Here is a 17,919-nt window from a genome sequence, read left to right on the forward strand (position 1 = left end):
CCAAGTAATTCAATCAGTTAATAACCTAGCCAAATTTTCTTAAAAGATGTGTGTGCGTTCGTGTGCATGCGTGTGAATACACATGCACATATATATATACACACACACTTGAGAATCACCAGATGTTAAAATATATAAAGTCACAGTTTAAAAACAAAATAATTTTTACCTCAGCCTTCAAAATGGTTGAGATGAACAAAGAGTAAACCATACGAGACTTTGTTCTTTAACAGCACCTTTAGGATTGTGTAACACTGCTCCAAGGCAAAAGTTGTGTCGTTGCTATAAGAGCTTATGCCCAATGGTTGTAGGGCCCTGCAACTCGTGTGAGGGCATAAGTAGACACCGTTAGAATATTATCATGAGTTACTGTTAATGCTCTGCGAGATGGAATTTGGTTGAATTCATTTTCTTTGTAGAAAATTTCTTGGGTTGCATTGGTCTGATTTGCATTCTTGTCAGTGGCTGGCAAGCCGGTGGTTTCAGTTCCTGATTTTCTAGCTTCTTTCTCTTTTGCTCTCTCTGCCATTTTGGCCTCCCACAGGGCTATCCCATGTTTTGGCTCATTTAAGTTTTTGTGTTGGTAAAAGACTAGAGAGATCCGCGTGGGATGATTCCTGTTGGGCTTTTTAAGAGGCGTGGTGGCATGAAGTTCGCGCCGTGCACATTCAATTAAGATGGAACCATGGGATGGTGCTACAGCTACCCCACCAATGTCATTGTCTAAAAAGTTATGCTCGCTGTCAGACCACATTTCTTCTGCTTTTTCTTCAGAATCTGCGTGTTTTAAGAGCTGGCCACTGGACCCGTTTTCTACACAACTTGGGCTTTGCCGTAATCCACTCATTTGCATTGGGTGCTCTTGGGAAGAACCATTGGTAGAGACATCTTCTGGGGTGCCCAGTTGCAACATTGACTCACAAGAGCTAGCTACCTGGGACACAGAAGAGGACTTCAAGTTAACTTCACAATTTTGCTTGTTAACTAGTTTGTGTTCAGTGGTCAGGGGCAGATTCTCTCTGTTGACTGCTGACCTAGACGTAGTCAAGTCTTGAAGAAGCAGAGGCACACCATTTCTCTTCTCATCCATCACAATTCCAGTATAATCACGAGTGGACATGTCAAAGTTATTGTTACCTTGGGATGTCACGTGAGGTTTATTACTACTGCATTGTAAATACCCGTAGGGAGTAGAAACATCTTGGCTATTAGTTACTGGCATTAGACCACCACTTAATGGAGAGCAAGAGGATAAACTATCCAGTTTTAAAGGAGAGGATGGAGCATGTTGCTTCAACGGAGAACAATCGGTAGTAATGCCTAAATTAGGTTTTATGCTAGGAAAGTATTCAGCTGTCTCCATTTTTGTCTCAGGTTGCACTATATTCATTTTGGCCCCTAAGGAGAAAAAAAAAAGTAAGCTGATTTTAAATATAAAGTTCTGGTTTCCCCCCCCCCTCACAGATGTTTGATAAATACATACATGTTTCACCCATCCATTTTAATTCCTCCACAGTGCAGACATGTTGCAGTTTGGCGACACATTTGCCATCATATTTTCAAGTATATCTTTATCCAAGTTAGAAATTCTTTTCGAGAAAATGAAGATGCTTAAAACTTTGCCTGCCATCACATATTTAAACCAAATGGTATTTTTATGCTAGGTATAATACAGATAGTCCTCAACTAGGTACAGGTAATCCTTGACTTATAACAGTTCAGTTAGCGAATGTTCAAAATTATAACAGTACTCTTGCACTCTTTAATGACACAATACACTTAACAACTGTAGTGATTTGCTTCATAACTGTGGCAAAAAATATCATAAAATGGGGCCAAGCTCACTTAACAACTGCCTTGTTAAGCAACAGAAATTTTTGTGGTCATACGTCCAGGACTACCTGTATATATGTTTACGTTGTTCCATTTTTGATACTTTGCATTTTAGACACACAAATGCGTAAAATTCAAGGCCCGGGGGCATTAGACCCGGCACACGGGGTCTTAGATCTGGCCCACAGGGCCGCCCTGGAAACAGCGAAGGAACGGTCCATGATGACTCTGCCAGTGAAACCAGAGCCCTCCGAGCTCTGTTTTCGCTGGCAGAGGGTTGTAGGAGGCTATCGCAGCTGAAAATGGAGCCCAGGAGCCCAGCCCAGCCATGCCCACCCAAGGTCAAACAAAACCCTGATGCGGTCCTCAATGAAATCGAGTTTGACACCCCTGTTCTATAACATGCCCATATCTAGCTCTCTTGTACCTACCTGAACTTTGTGATGCTCTCTTGGTATTTTCTGGCAGTCCATTTTTCCCCCTTACAGCCGCAGAATGCTTTTTTTCAGCTAAACTTTGCTTTTTTGCATCTGGTTTTTTCTTGGTTGCCCTACGTGGTTCAGCTAACATCCTCACTTCTCGGGGGAAAGCAGTTAGCACCTGGATTGCCCCAGTTTTAATCTTGGCTTCCAGCCCCTCTTCTGTGCCAAATTCATCTGTTTGTGATATTTTATAAAGAGGCAACACATGAAGCTGCTCATCATTTGGTATCACACCTACTGTACGGTTGTCTTCTTTTGTTAAAGTACAAACCTAGTCAGAAAGGGAAAAAAGCAACTATTAATACATATATATTATACACACAGAAAAACACACTTAATCAACTTCAGTAAAAACTATAATAAGTGAATGTTTAAGTTAAAAGGTTGCAAAGACAATCTATTTCAACTTTCTTATCATGGTTTTATTTATGTTACACGTAAAACACAACTAAACTAGCACAGAGAAGGTTCTCGTCTTACAGTCATTCGTTTAGTGACCAAAGCTGCAACAGCACTGAAAAAAGTGACTTATGACCATTTTCAAATTTATAACTGCTGCAGCGTCCCATTGGTCAAGTGATCAAAATTTGGACGCTTGGCAACTGGCATGGATTTATGATGACTGCAGTTTCCTGGGCTCATTTTGCAATCTTCTGAGAAGCAAAGTCAACGGGGAAGCCAGATTCACTTAACAACCATGTTACTAACTTAACAACTGCAGTGATTCACTTAACAAGTGTGGCAAGAAAAGTCGTAAAATGGGGCAAAACAAAAACTGTCTTGATTGGCAACAGAAATTTTGGGCTCAATTGTGGTTGTGAACTATTTATATATAGTTAGTTTCTTATACATGAACAATAGGTATATAATTTATGCAGCATAACATTAAGAGTACAATCCAATAAAGATCTCATGAAAAATATATTTGCTAACTTTAGCAGAACATTTCTTCAACCTAAATTGAAGAGATGAGAAACAGAGTTCTGTTTTTTTAGGAAACAATACAAAGAGAGATTGGTTTGATCATAAAGAAGGAATATGCCTCAACAGGATCACCAAAAGCCAGCCATCCTTTACCTGGCACTCTTCAGATGCTGGGCTACAATTCCCCAAATCCTGTGCTGGGTGACAGTCCTGGTACACTACCTAACACAATTGAAGAGCTGGGGAAAGTTGCATTGTCTTAAACTAGCCCTATGATGGTGAACCTGTGGCATGCGTGCCGAGGCGGCACACAGAGCCATCTCTCTGAGCACGCCAGCCATCTCCCATTGCTCTTCCAGCTGGTCTTCGGATGTGCGTGAGTGCCGGAAACTAGAAGACCAGCTCCCTGAGCTTCCGGTTTCCGGCAAACGCACAGGCGGCGACCAGCTGGTCTTCGCACACACATGCATGCCAGATACCGGAAGCTCCTCTTCTGGTATCTGGCACTCCCGTGTGCATACCAGGGAGCTGCTCTTCCAGTTTTTCCGGCAGGCCTGGGGCCGTTGATCTCGCTCTTGTGATCTGGCGAGATCCGGCCATGAATGGCGTGAATGAGTTTTTAATGTTTTTAATTTTTAAATGCTTTTTATAATGATTTTTTAAAATGTATTGTGAGCCACCCTGAGTCTTCGGAGAGGGGCGGCATATAAATTGAATTAATTAAAATTAAATTAAATTAAATTAAATTTTGGTGCTCCCCTGCGCGCGTGCGCACTCCCATTTTGGCACTTGGTGCCGAAAAGGTTCACCAACACTGAACTAGCCTATACTGTGAAAGAGAAATTCCTTACCTACAGAAGCTCAGATAACAAAGGCCATTTAATGCAAGATTTCCTGCTGAATGGTGTGACTAAAAACACACATTTGTGAGAAAAATGGTGAGAGTTAACTGGTCCAACAGGCCTTGTCTTGACTGGGCTCCCTTATGCCGCTGAACTCAAAAGCAAATAATTGTGATGGCAATTCTGAAAAGGCAAAGGATTACAGTTCTACTTCTTAAAACTAAAGAATAATGCATCAAGCTGGTTTGGTAGCCCAATGGAAACCAAACTGACCAAACCTGGAGTCCCTGTATGGAATACAAGAATTTGGTGCATCCCAAGCTCCTCCTAGGCTGACAAGTCCTGAGTTCTGCCCCATAAACGGCAATTAAGGAGGCATTGGTGCTGCCTGGAGTAGCATAATTTTTATGGCCTGCCAGCAGAGCTGGCAGCAGACTCGGACAGTGAGGAGGTTGGGGAGAAACATGGGCCGGTCCTGGAGTCTGGGGAAGGCTCTGATGAGTGCTCTGTGTCAGAGGCAGAGATGGGCCCAGGGCCGTCCAACAGTTATCAGCTACCTTCTGAGTCAGAGATAAGTGGGGCAGAACAGCTGGAGCCTGTTCCCGATGTGTGCACGCGCAGAGCTGTCAGGAGAAGGGAACAATTAAGGAACAGGGGTCGACTCAGGAGTAAAGGCACAAGGGGATGCTGAATGGCCCCTCCCATAAGGAATAAAATAGGAGCAAAAGGGGAGTGGTGTTTGCAGGAGACAATTAGTTTAGTTTATTAGTGTGAATAATGAATAATAGTGACAATTAGTGAATTAGTGTGTATTTGCTTATCTGAGTTCGTGCCTCACAGAGACTCCTTGCCAAGTATTTCATTGTACAGCGTTGTGCCTGGAAGCTATTGGCCTGGCAACTATCCAAGGACTGATAAGGTCTGTGGTTGCAATTCACCCTTGAAAGACTGTTTGCCGGGACTTTGCTGGATGTGAATGCTAGGAATTCACATTAGCCGAATAAAAAGGGGTTTTTTCGGGAGAAAGAGTCTGTTTCGTGATTTGGTGAAGCCTAGATCAGAACAGTAATCCTTAAAGAGGAAATGATTCTAAGGGGAAAATGCAAAGGCAGCTTAGGGGAGGGATGAGGAAGTAGGCAAGACATCTGGGACTTGATCCCAGGCCAAATCTGTCCTTTACTATAATGGTAGACAAAAGGCTGGATGTGTCATTTCTTCCTCCCCAACATTCCTCCATTCTTCAAATCACAAGCCTGCTAAGTAGCTTATCTCACGAAGATCAGTCCAGGCTGCACAAAAGCTCAGGGAAGGACAAGAGATTCAAACATTCGAAGAGATTTCTTTTTAATGCACTCATTTATAACAGAGGGCTGGAGGGTCCTATCACAGTCCTCAAGACTCAGTATCCTGCCCCTAATTCCTGCATTAACGTTTTTCACTGAAGGCTGTTTGACTCTTGCTTCTATGACTGTGGCCTGCATTTCAGGTCTTGACCATAATGAGAGGAGAGACCCCTAAGAAATAGATTGATCAGCAAATGCTAACCATCCAGTTGGAGAAGGTAGGCAACATTCCTGTAGCTCAGGGCTGGGAGCTGAATGTCAAGGCTCACTGCTAAGACCTTGAGGAATTTCCTGGATACTTGACTTGGCACAGCTTGACTAAGCTCTAAGCTCTATCCAACCTAAGGACCTAAGAATTCATACAATAAATTAGGTAAGAAGGTTTATTGCCTGCTAGGAAGAAGCCGTAAAATAGTTGATTGCCTTCTGTCAACATGAAAGTGAAATTCCCTTTTTATTCCCATTAAATTCTGATCCAGGTGCTTCTTCTTTCTCCCACCCACCCATTTCCCTTGTTTAAATGATATTTCTGCCCTGTGCTTTTTGGCCTTGAAGCTCAGGAGACTGACATCTCTGCCCTGATAAATTATTTCCAACAACTTAAGGCAGTGTATCTAAAGATTTAGAAGTGAATTTTGTATGAGACTGCAAAAACTAACTCTCAAGAAATATTTAACCTCAGTAACCAAGAAAGTTATAATTTATTGTACATCCATTGCGCTTTATATCATTTATGGCAGGGGTCATGAAACTGTATTGGCTGAGGAATTCCACAAGTCTTAAAATTGCCAAGTTTGGGGACCCAAACTGAAAAAGAAAGGAAATCAAGTAAAAAGAAGGCATGCAACTATGATACAGCTACATGGCAAAGAGGAAACCTCATCCCAAATTTTACTTACCACAGTACTTCCATTGTGCATGTTGTGAGTATCCTTGTGTGCGTGGGCACAGAAATCAATGCAAGCTGTCACACCAGAGAAAGGCCGGCCTTTCTTGCTCCCAAGGCGACAGTCAGGACCCAGATGCTCATTCTCCACCTTAGAAAACAAGGCAACAGGGTCTTATTTCAGGAAAAGAGTAAAGCATGTTGTCAACTTCATTACAATTGATGAATTTATACATAATATTACACTAAGCTTGAAGCTGATACAACATTTGCAGAGAGGCATTACAAGCATGTGGGCAAGGCAAGGGAGGTTTGGGGCTGCTTTTTGTGTTTTAACTACAATATTTCATTTTGGGATTATCTGTTTTCCACCTCAATACCATGTTTCCCTGAAAATAAGACATCCCCTGATAATAAGCCCAATCGGGCTTTTGAGCGCATGCGCTAAAATAAGCTCTCTCCCCCCCCCTCCGAAAATATTTAAATGCATGCGCAGCGGGTCCCTGCCATTTCCTCTGGTTAGGGTTAGGGAGATAGAGCTGGAAATCAGGTAAAATGGCAAGAGGAGCCCCGTCTTGCAACATGTACCCCAAAATAATAAGACCTCCCCAAAAATAAGGCTTATTGTGGACCCTATTATAAGACCCTGTCTTATTTTTGGGAAAACACAGTAGGTACTGTTGGTTTTCAAGAAACATGGAAAGATAGAAATATGAGAGGGCGTATAAGAACAGCAAAAAAGAAATACGAGAGGACTTATAAGAGCAAAAAAGAAACAAAGATTTGGGACCATAACTTGTCCATTCCTACAAGAAGCCATAAATCATTTTTTATAAATCATAAAACAAGAATTCACAAAATGTAGTTGCTTAAAATCCAAGAAACAATACTGGGGCTTAGTGCGATCTGTGGACTCAGCTAGTAAGGAAATGCCTCTTGGGGACATGTCACTGATCTATCACATTAAAAGGACGTGATGAGACAACGTGAAATATTCATCAACCTACCTGGTTGTGGAAAGCATCAGGGGCAAGTTTTTGATATAATGGAGCTACATCAGTAGCTAAAGTCTGCAAATTGTTTTCCAGATTTTCTTCCTGGAAATAGAGAAAGCAATTACCCCATAATTGTATTGTTTATGAATAAAGCAATTAGTAAAAGCAACGTTAATTGCATCTTATATTTGATACTTAAGTTTCCTACTGTAATAGTAAAACTATCCATATATTTAAAAGTTGGTCAGACAAAGGGGAAAATATGTATTTCTCCTTTGTAAGGAAACCATTTCTTAGCCCAACAGCTATTAACAATGTTAGAAAGCCTATCAGGCTGGCAATGAAAGAGAAACTTTTCTTCTTTCAATATACTGAATGCAGGTAGTTCTTGGCTTGTGACAACAATTGAGACTGGATTTTCCATTGCTAAGTGATGTGGTCATAAAAGCATGACCATGTCACTTAGCAACAATTATCCCTGAAGTCCCAATTACCATTGTAAACTGAATCCCATGGTTGTTCTGTGAGACACCTTCCTACTGGGATCCTACAAATACAATTGATGAAGAAACTGGCAGGAAGTTGCAAATCCTGGGCCAGCAGGCATTTGAGTGATGACTTCTTGCTGGGTGGGGGAAGAGGGGTGCAGGGCAGGCTCGGTGATGTTTAGGGAGAGAGTGTGATGATACAAGAGGGTATGTGAAAGGCAGGCAGAGCAGGAAGGGTGCATGGAGGTATAGCATGGATCTGGGAATGTGCTTGAGACTATGGCATGGATCAGGAAAATGTGTAAGGGTGCAAATGTATGTGTGTGACATGTGGTATAGGAAGGTACAGAATGGATGCGGGAGAATGTATGAGGTTGTGAGGGGAGGTGCTAGAGGTGCAATGTGGCTTGGGAAGGCCGTGCAAGTGTGAAGGACAGGTGGGGGGAAGAAGTGCAAGGGGATATCTGAAAGCCACAGTATGGCTCGGGGCAAGTACACGAAGGCCAGGGACGGTGCACAAGGATTAGGCATGCGTCACGCAGAGTATGCAGGGGTGTGACACAATCTTCTGACGATGAGAGCAGTCAACCAATGGAACAGAAGTTGCCTTCAGAAGTTGTGGGAGTTTCATCGCTGGAAGCTTTCAAGAAGAGACTGGACTGGCATCTGTCAGAAATGGTATAGGGTCTCTTGCTTGGATGGTGGGGTTGGACTAGATGACCTACAAGGTCCCTTCCAACTCTGTTAATCTGTTAATTTCATGAAGGATGTGAGTATGTGTGTGAGAGGCACAGTAAGGCTTGGGAAGTGTGTGTAGGTGCAATGTGAATTCTGTGTATAGGCAGTATATGTGGGGCTAGTGCACGGGTATGAGGCATGGTGAAGATTAAGGTGAGTGTGTGATGGCTTGAGTGTTGTGTGAGAGGAACAGGTGAGGGAGGGTGTATGGGAGTGTAACATGGGTCAGGGAAGGTATTCAGGGTTGTGGTGCGACTCAAGGGTGTGCAAGGATGGCTGTGAGGTTTGGATAGGGTGCAGAAAGGCTGCAGGAGGCTGTGCAGATGAGGGAGATTTACCTCAGCGATGTGTGTGTCATCATGGGGTGCAGCAGCAAGTCAGAAATGCTCTGAGGATCAGTCACAACTATCATTCGTTCAGCACCATCATAACTTTGAATGGTCACTGAATGAATGGACACAGGTGAAGGACTATGTGTATCAAATTTTAAAATGTATTACATAACTGACAAACAGCTATTAAACTTACTCTCTTTTGTTCATTTTCATATGTTAAAAGTAATTATAACTACTCTGTCCTAAGATGATTATTTTATTATCCTCAGAGGAGAGGAGACATAAGATAAGCAACAGTTTCTTCAAAAATACCCTTTGAGTCTAAAAAAATGGGGACTCAGTAGATCAAACATCAAGCTCTTTCAAGAAAGAGGCAAAAAGAAAAAAAAAACACAAAACAAACAATAATTCAGGGGTGCCCAACCATGGCAACTTTAAGACTTGTGGACTTCAACTCCCAGCATAGCCAGCTGGGAAATTCTGGGAATTGAAATTCACAGGTCTTAAAATTGCCAAGGTTGGACACTGCAATAAATGCTTTAAATGTATTACTAAGTTAGGCTTCTGGTTAACAACAGAACAACATATAGGTGGCCCATTTTGTACTTGTTAAAGCTAATATATCAGTTTAGCAGACCAATATAATAGCCTTAGAAAGTATGAGATTCAGGCAATGCATACAGGTGCCCAGGTATAGCATGCTAATCTCACTAAGTAGAAATGGACTTGGCTAGTATTTGGACGGGAGAATATCAGGAAATCTTACCAGGGCTGTAAGATTGATTGGGAAATTGAAAACACATTATTAAAAGAAGGATAAACTGTTCCTCTACTATTCCCAAAAGAACTCTTGAAATGCACCCATAAATTCAACCGTGGAAGTGAATGACTCAACAAGAGTTTTACATCATAAATGTTTAGGTTTGGAAAATATCCCATTATTTAAAAACAGAGTAATATCCATTAATACTGCAATAAATAGACTCAAAACCCAAACTCCAATAAACTCCAAAACCCATTCAGACAACAAACGGCTACTATATTAAAAAAATAATAATGAGGTAATTTAAAAAAATGGCAGAACAATATCACAGGTTGATTTAGTCCTTAACCTATGCACAATGTTCAAAGGAGTCCTATTTCTCAAGCTGATATAACTTACTATTAGTTTTGGATGTAACCCTTGAACAATATGTTTTATTAGATGGTTATACTTTTACTATAAAAAAACAAATGAACAAAAACCTGAGAGCTTAGTTTGTTTCATCCAGATCCTGTACTGTGAATAATCGTAAATGTGGGTTGTTGAATCATACCAACCATAATCTGTAGTTTATAGGCTGATTTGATTCATTCATTCCATGAAATATCTCACCATAATCCTACAAAATGCTTTGAACCTGGCATGCTATAAGCAAGTCACAGTCAAGGTTAACTCACTTGTTATGCTAGAAAAGCAGAACAACTCATAATTAAGCAGAACAGAAATGAAAGAGCAGCTTTAAATTCTTCTTTGTACAGCAGGAAGAGGGCAAAGGCAAGAGGGCTAATTCTTATATCTCATTCTTGAGCACTATTGAGCAGAATAAGTAAATCACAATAGCACAAATCCATATGTGTGTTACCTGTCCAAAAATTCTTCTGGACTACTTTCTAGACAACATATTTTTCTAGTTTTATCTCTATACTACAAGCTATTCTTACCTAAAGAGCATAATTTTATACTTCTTTACATTTAACCTCATCTCACTCCGTCCAGCGGTTCAAATGATCCATATCTGTCTTTACTTTCAATCTATCTTCTTCTGCATTTGCATTCTATACCTCCTAGCTTTATGTCATCTGTAAAATGGATCAATATTTAATATTTAGCTAAAATAGAAGGTTCTAATAAAAACAATGACAAAAAGCACTTTCATTTGTTTGCTCTATGAACTTTTTGACCATCCGAAATAATTATACAACCAAGTGCCTGCTTCAGGAGTATGTAGTATGCTAGAAGTTAGCAAACCTGTGTACATGATGAGAACGGACACTTGTGAAACATTCCATATTTTTAAAATCTGGGAACATTTTATAAAATGGATTGCATGTATACATTACTGTGAATGTGTGCATTCAGTCTTAAAAAGAAAATAAAAACATACTCTAAATCAGGGGTGTCAAACTCAAGACCCGGGGGCCGGATTCGGCCCACGAGGTGCTTAGATCTAGCCTGTGGGGCTGCCCTGGAAACAGCGGACCGGCCTGCAGTGCCTCTGCCAGTGAAAACAGAGTTCAGGAAGGCTGTGGGTAGAGGGTTGTAGGAAACCCACACAACCTAAAACGGAGCCTGAGAGGGCTGTGGGTGGCCCTCCCAAGCTCCGTTTTCGCTGGCAGAGGGTTGCAGGAGGCTGTCGCAGCCGAAAACAGAGCTCGGGAGTTTGTTTTCTCTGGCAGAGCCATTGGGCCACCATAGGTGCCCCCGACACAAGTGACGTCGAGCTGGCCACACCCACCCTGGCCATGCCCACTCCGGCCCAAGATCAAACACAAATCTGATGCGGCCCTCAATGAAATTGAGTTTGACACTCCTGCTCTAAATTGATCCAGCTTACTGTACCTGCTCATACTTGTCAGTTTTTTTGACAGATAGGAAGCAACAGGTGAGGCTAAGGAAAATGACATGTAGTACCCAGGCAATGAGCACAGGCACGCCCTGAGGGCTAAGAGCTCTTTTCCTTGCTCTTTTCTCTCCATACCAATGACTGCACCTCAAGGGAACCCTCTGTTAAGTTCTGAAGTTTGCAGATGACACAACGGTCACTGGCCTCATTCGAGTTGGTTATGAGTCTGCAGTCTGCATATAGACAAGAAGTTGAATAACTGGCCCTGTGGTGCCGCTGTATCAATCTGGAGCTGAACATGCTTAAGGCTGTAGAGATGAGAGTGGATATTAGGAGGAGCCCTTCTATTCTACCACCTCTTACCATATTCAACAGCACCTTATCAGCAGTAGAGTCCTTCAAATTTTGGAGTTCTATAATCTCCTAGAACTTGAAATGGACCCTTAACATTAGAACCATCATTAAAAGGCACAACAAGGAATATTCTTCCTGTGTCAACTCAGGGAGTTCTGGAGCTGTTGATATAGTTTTAAAGAGGAATTATTGAGTCTGTCATTTCTAGTTTTCTGCTTTGGTGCAGCAACTAAACAGACAGGTACAGATTACAATGGATAATTAAGATTGCAGAAAGAACAACTGCAACCAGCCTGCCTTCCATAAAAGCCCTTTATATGTGTGGGTCAGGAGGAGGGCTGACAAGATATCTGCAGACCCCTCACATACTGGACATAAACTATTTCAACTTCTCTCCTCAGGCTTTGCAGGCCAAAACAACTAGACACAAGGACAGTTTTTTCCCTTGGGCCATCACTCTGCTGAATAACTAATTCTCACACTGCTGCCCAATGTCAGTATGTATTTACCCAAGTAGTATGGTTGCAGCATTATTATTATTATTTATACTTCTTATTATCCTTCATACTTCCCCCTCTTATTGGTATTCTTACTGATAATTTTATTATTATGATTATTATTAATCTGTTGCTTTGCATGTACACTGAGAGCTTCTGCACTGGAGACAAATTCCTTGTGTGTCTAATCACACTTGGCCAAATAAAGTATTCAATTCAATGCATATGAATTGGTAAATTATGGTGGATGGCTATGAGTTATCAGAGAAATGAAAGCATGGCATTTTGGAGGTGACAGGAAGTGAGATTTTATGTGCTCATTTATATGTAAGAGAAGTCAGTAAAAGTGATTTACTGTGTATGAATAGAACTTGCTCGTAGTAATGCTTAGCTTGCTCATCTAAGCCACATAGAAAGGATGTAATCTAATGTGATTCCACTAATTCTGAACAGCTTTAAACATTTATAATACCTGTGCACTTAAAACGGGCATTATGGAAGAAGGAAAGAAAATACTTACTTGGGCGTGATCATCTGTGAGAAGTCTAAATTTTCTGGGGATTTTGCTTCTGGCAAACTTACAGCCATTGTAATACATGCTCCAAGAACAGCCAAATGAAAAGGATGCCCCACATGTCTCTGGATCGAGACCTTGACAGGCACAAGTACGGCTAGAAAAATTAACCGAAAGGTAGGTAATCAGCTAGTTGGGCAAGATTCGCCTTCAGCAAATTGATGCCCCAAATCTCTGTCAATCTAACACATACATTGAAAGCTAACATCTGGGGAATTCTTAGCTTTAGATGATGCAGATATAATTTGTGTTATTCTGAATGGAATAGACTAGAGCAAGAAAAGCATGTAGACCATAGGCTGCTTCTGATTATGACCAGTGTAAGAATCAATCAGATCTGATGAATTTCATGCTGCAGGCTCAAAAGTGTTTATTTTTTTTCTTTCCATCACAGGGTAGGCAGTCACTAAACATGTAAGGCTCTAGGGCTTTGCCAAATACCATGTTGCTGTCACATCAGATTCCTCAGCCATAGCTCCCTAATCAATCATGGGTGGAAGCAACAACTTGTCTATAATCAATACATTTTTCTGTAGCTTGAATGTAATATTATAACCATTACACAAATAAAGGTAGTCCTTGATTTACAACTGCAATTGAGTCTCAAATTTCTGTTGCTAAGTGAGACAGTTGTTAAGGGACAGTTGTTTGCCCTATTTTATGACATTTCTTGCCATAGTTGTTAAGCGAATCTGGCTTCCCCGTTGACTTTCCTCATCAGGTCGCAAAAAGGATCACATGACCCTGGAACACTGCAATTGTCATCAATTTGAATCAGTTGCCAAGTGTTTGAATTTTGATCATGTGACTACAGGGCTGCTGCAACAGTTGTAAGTGTGAAAAATGGTCATAAGTCACTTTTTTCAGTGCCGATGTAACTTTGAAAGGTCACTAAATGAACTGTTGTAAGTGAAGGAGTACCTTCAGGCAGAGGCCTAAAGGTAAAGCTATCAGATTGCTTAGATACTGTTAACTGTCTTTATTAGAAATAAATAGTGCACTTCTTTGAGGCTGTGTATTTTTTTCATTTTGGATCATGTAAAAAAAAAATTGACTGTGTCAACACTGGGGCAGCTTCAAATTGCCTTCCATACTTAGCTGATAGTATTACTAAAGTATTACTAGTATTATAAACCTGGCTAGGTGGCTCAGTGGCTAAGACGCTGAGCTTGCCGATCAGAAAGGTCGGCAGTTCGGTGGTTCAAATCCCTAGTATAGGTCTCCTGCGTGAGCAGAGGGTTGGACTAGATGACCTCCAAGGTCCCTTCTAACTCTGTTCTTGTTATTATTATGGCAGACTCAAAAATGTCTAGGACAAAGCAAGTTTGTTTCTGTTGTAGAAGATTCAATTCCTGCAATCATCAAATTGGGGCATTCTAAGGGAACATCAAAAGGTTTCCTGACTAGAATGCAAAAATTTTGCACCAACCTTTCCAGGATTTAAGTCAGCACATGAATATATGCATTTATGTGAGTTATTTAGAATAACATCCACATCAGATAATTAGGTTTCTTCAGCTTGGTTTCCAACTCAAATCAGATTTGAGTGCCAAGAACAAAGTACTGAAGTTTTGTTAGGATAGGAATAAGATGCAAGCCTGATTTCGGGCATCATATTAAACAAGCCTGAAGGGGAATTTGTAAAGTTTAACTGCAGCAGCTATCAGTAAAAGGCAATTTGGAAACGATGAAGCAGTAGTACACCAGCACACTGTTTCTTCACATTAAGAAAGAGTTTCAACTATACTGAGTTTGTATTTTGCCATCTACAAAAATGTAGGGAAAAAAAATGTGCTTTATTCTATTACCTCCAGAAGATATCAAAAGCAAGATAGAAAGCTGTGGGTAATGAGGACATTCTTTAAAAATGGAAGAAAAAAAATCTATTTTCATATCATCTGTTTTTGCCAGCATGAAAAATGAGAAAATTCATTTTGGTCCTCTTAACACATCATATACTCAGAATGCTATCTTACACTCTACTAAAAAAAATTAGAAATTATTGTATGTAACTTTTTCAAGTGTAATGATCATAGTGCAGAAGAATGTCAATCAAGTAAGATTACTAGCAGGGTGGATAAAAATCAATGATTTTTTTTAAAAAATCAAAAAAATCGGATTTTTTTTATTTAAATCAGATTTTTTTTATTTTTATTGAATTTATTTTAATAAAAAACTTTTGGGGTAAAAATCTATCGTAAGATAGTTTTCTATTTAAGATACATAAATAATTTCGTTTATTCAGCATGAAATGGAGCTTAGTTATGTAGCACAAGGCTGTATATTCTGCAACACTGGGACTATCAGTGAGTCAACAGCGGGTCAAAGGAGTAGCAGAGATGACAGTTGCTCTTTAAAAATTATGATTTAAATCAAGTTGATTTAAATCAAGCCTTTTTACTAGTGATTTAAATCATGATTTAAATCATGATTTAAATCGACTCGATTTAAATCAAATCCACCCTGATTACTAGCCTCTCATACATCCTTTATATTTTGAAATACTCTCATACTTATAAAATATTTTAAAGCGTACTTACTCTTCATTTAATGCACATCTACGACTAGTTGGACAGCCATATTTTCTGAGACTCTGGGTCAGTTCCTTGTACAATGTGTCAGCAAGAAGGTGAGGAATCCCTTCCCAAGCCAAAATAAGTATCACAATCACAGCAGTTTGGCAGTGATGTCCTGCACGCTGACGAACTAAGCACAGCAATTTTTCTTCATCACTACTTCTCCGTATCACCTGGAAGACAAAAGAATGGTTTGCAGGTTAATCATGGAGCATCCCTGAATGGAAATCTAGCTATTATCTCTATAGTGCAGGGGTCAGCAACCTGCGGCTCTGGAGCCGCATGTGGCTCTTTCATCCCTCTACTGCGGCTCCCTGTCGCTCAAAACATGCGTCACAATCACCAATGTGCAACACCCGCTGGCAGGTGATTTATTGAGCTTTTCGACTCCTGGTAGGCCAACCATGGATAAATCCAAGAATAGAAAAGTTTCAGAAGAAAACAGAATGCTTAACTCAACTACATATGCTAGTTTTGTGGCCGCTCAGGAAATCGTCAGGCATAGGAAGGGTTTTGTGGCTCCCGGTGTTTTCTTTTGTTTGGGAGACGCGTCCAAATGGTTCTTTGAGTGTTTAAGGTTGCCGACCCCTGCTCTAAAGCTATTGGCTCTCTAGAAAGAGCTATGAGGATCAGCAAGTTCAAAATAGAGGATGAGAACACGAAGTGAGCACCAAGCCCCACAGTGCACATTGAAAGACAGGACTTTAATCATCTTGTCACACTTGCTACTTTCATGTTTCTGACACCCGCCTCCTCCACCCCAAGGACGGTCCAGATAAATTACTAGATTTATTATGCAGATAATATTATTGCTGTAATTGTCTATCACAAGTTTTTTTCCCCTCTTATGGATTTCACCACCCTTCCACGGGTTAATTAATAAGAAGACATCATAGCTTGAATCCCTTGAAGACAGTTCTTATTTCTGAAATTCCAATTACATAGTTTTTCCTAAACTAAAGTCAAAACACCCCAAGAAACAGAAAACTGCAATGTAACCTACACACTTAGCAAACCTCTTTTCTCTGTAGACAAAATTTATGTATCCGCTAATTTTTTTTTATCCTCAAGTATATTCAACCCCATCTGCATACTGCTGTATCTACTTGTTTATCAGAGAATAAACATTAAAACTTAAAAAGAGACATATTTTTAAAAAGATGTGAACCTGGAGAAAGGCTGCTTCAACTACACACATTTCATTTGTCTTTCAGAAAATCTTCTTACCATTCAACCGTTTGCAAAATGCTATCCATTAAACCAAGTCAGTAACAAAAGATCTGCAATTAAACCAGACAGGCCTGGGAGGATAAATCACATTTAAGACAAAGGTCACAGAGTATTCAGTGCTGCTGGATCACAATGAAAAGGGCTGGAATCCTTAGAAGTGCAACGAATCAAAGTGAGACTTGCCTAAAGTGATTGCAATTTCTTCAGACAGTTTTTCACCTTGACAGTATTTAGCAAGCATGTGGGAAGCTTTTCTCATTTTATATCTCTTTGGCAGGGTGGGACTTCTCAATAACAGGGGAGAGAGGCACCCCTGGATTCAATACCTCTCCTTCTAATACAATTTTTCCTTCTTAAAATACCTTACATTTCCCTTAACATCTAAAAGGAAGCACAGTTTTCCACTTTTTTTGCCATCCCTTTTGGAGAGAGACAGGTTATATAATCTTATTATTTCACCCATGCTTCATTTTTTTTTAAAAAAAAATCTATCATTGAAGATAAATATAGTATAAACAAAATTTAAAATTACATGATATATACAGGTAGCCCTGGACTTACAACAGTTCATTTAGTGATAATTCAAAGTTACAACAGCACTGAAAAAAGTCACTGTTTTTCGCACTTTTGACCATTGCAGCATTTCCATGGTCAGGTGATCAAAATTCACACACTTGACTCACCAAGAACCTTGGTGGTGCAGCAGGCTAAAGTGCTGTTAAGTAGCACCAGCTGCCTGCAATTACTGCAAGTTCAAATCTCATCAGGCTCAAGATTGACTCAGCCTTCCATCCTTTCGAGGTAGGTAAAATGAGGACCCGGTTTGTGGGGGCAATAAGCTGACTTCGTATAAAAAAGAACACTGCTTAAGGGGGGCCAAAAGCCCTACTAAGCAGGTATATACAAAAGTATGAAGGCTATTGCTTAACGCATTGTAAACTGCCCTGAGTCTCCGGAGAAGGGCAGCATATAAATCAAACCAATAAATAAATAAACAATAAATATTTTTGACGGTTACAGCATCCTGGGGTCATGTGATCATCTTTTGCCATTTTCTGATAAGCAAAAGTTAATGAGGAAGCCAGATTCACTTAACAACCGCGTGACTAATTTAACAACCGCAGTGATTCACTTAACAATTGTGGTAAGAAAGGTCATAAAATGGGGCAAAATTCACTTAACTGTCTTAGCAACAGAAATTTTAGGCTCAATTGTG

The 17,919-nt window shown here is 40.4% G+C and overlaps 1 protein-coding gene across 2 annotated transcripts in view; it reads right to left on the reverse strand.

Moving 5' to 3' along the window:
* Positions 1 to 218: 218 nt before the first annotated feature.
* TET1 (tet methylcytosine dioxygenase 1) overlaps positions 219 to 17,919 on the reverse strand; it is a 100,049-nt gene continuing 82,348 nt past the window's right edge. For both annotated transcript variants that reach the window (XM_060682236.2, XM_060682237.2), the window contains 6 exons: positions 15,438 to 15,646; positions 12,844 to 12,994; positions 7,318 to 7,407; positions 6,324 to 6,461; positions 2,265 to 2,586; positions 219 to 1,398 (listed from right to left, as the gene is read on the reverse strand). In XM_060682236.2, coding sequence (XP_060538219.2) covers positions 293 to 1,398; positions 2,265 to 2,586; positions 6,324 to 6,461; positions 7,318 to 7,407; positions 12,844 to 12,994; positions 15,438 to 15,646 — 2,016 coding nt within the window. In that variant the 3' untranslated portion in view covers positions 219 to 292. The remainder of the gene's footprint in view (positions 1,399 to 2,264; positions 2,587 to 6,323; positions 6,462 to 7,317; positions 7,408 to 12,843; positions 12,995 to 15,437; positions 15,647 to 17,919) is intronic.

The sequence above is a fragment of the Pantherophis guttatus genome, chromosome 6 (assembly GCF_059756535.1).
Source record: "Pantherophis guttatus breed Tessera chromosome 6, ASM5975653v1, whole genome shotgun sequence".
Classification (NCBI taxonomy): domain Eukaryota; kingdom Metazoa; phylum Chordata; class Lepidosauria; order Squamata; family Colubridae; genus Pantherophis; species Pantherophis guttatus.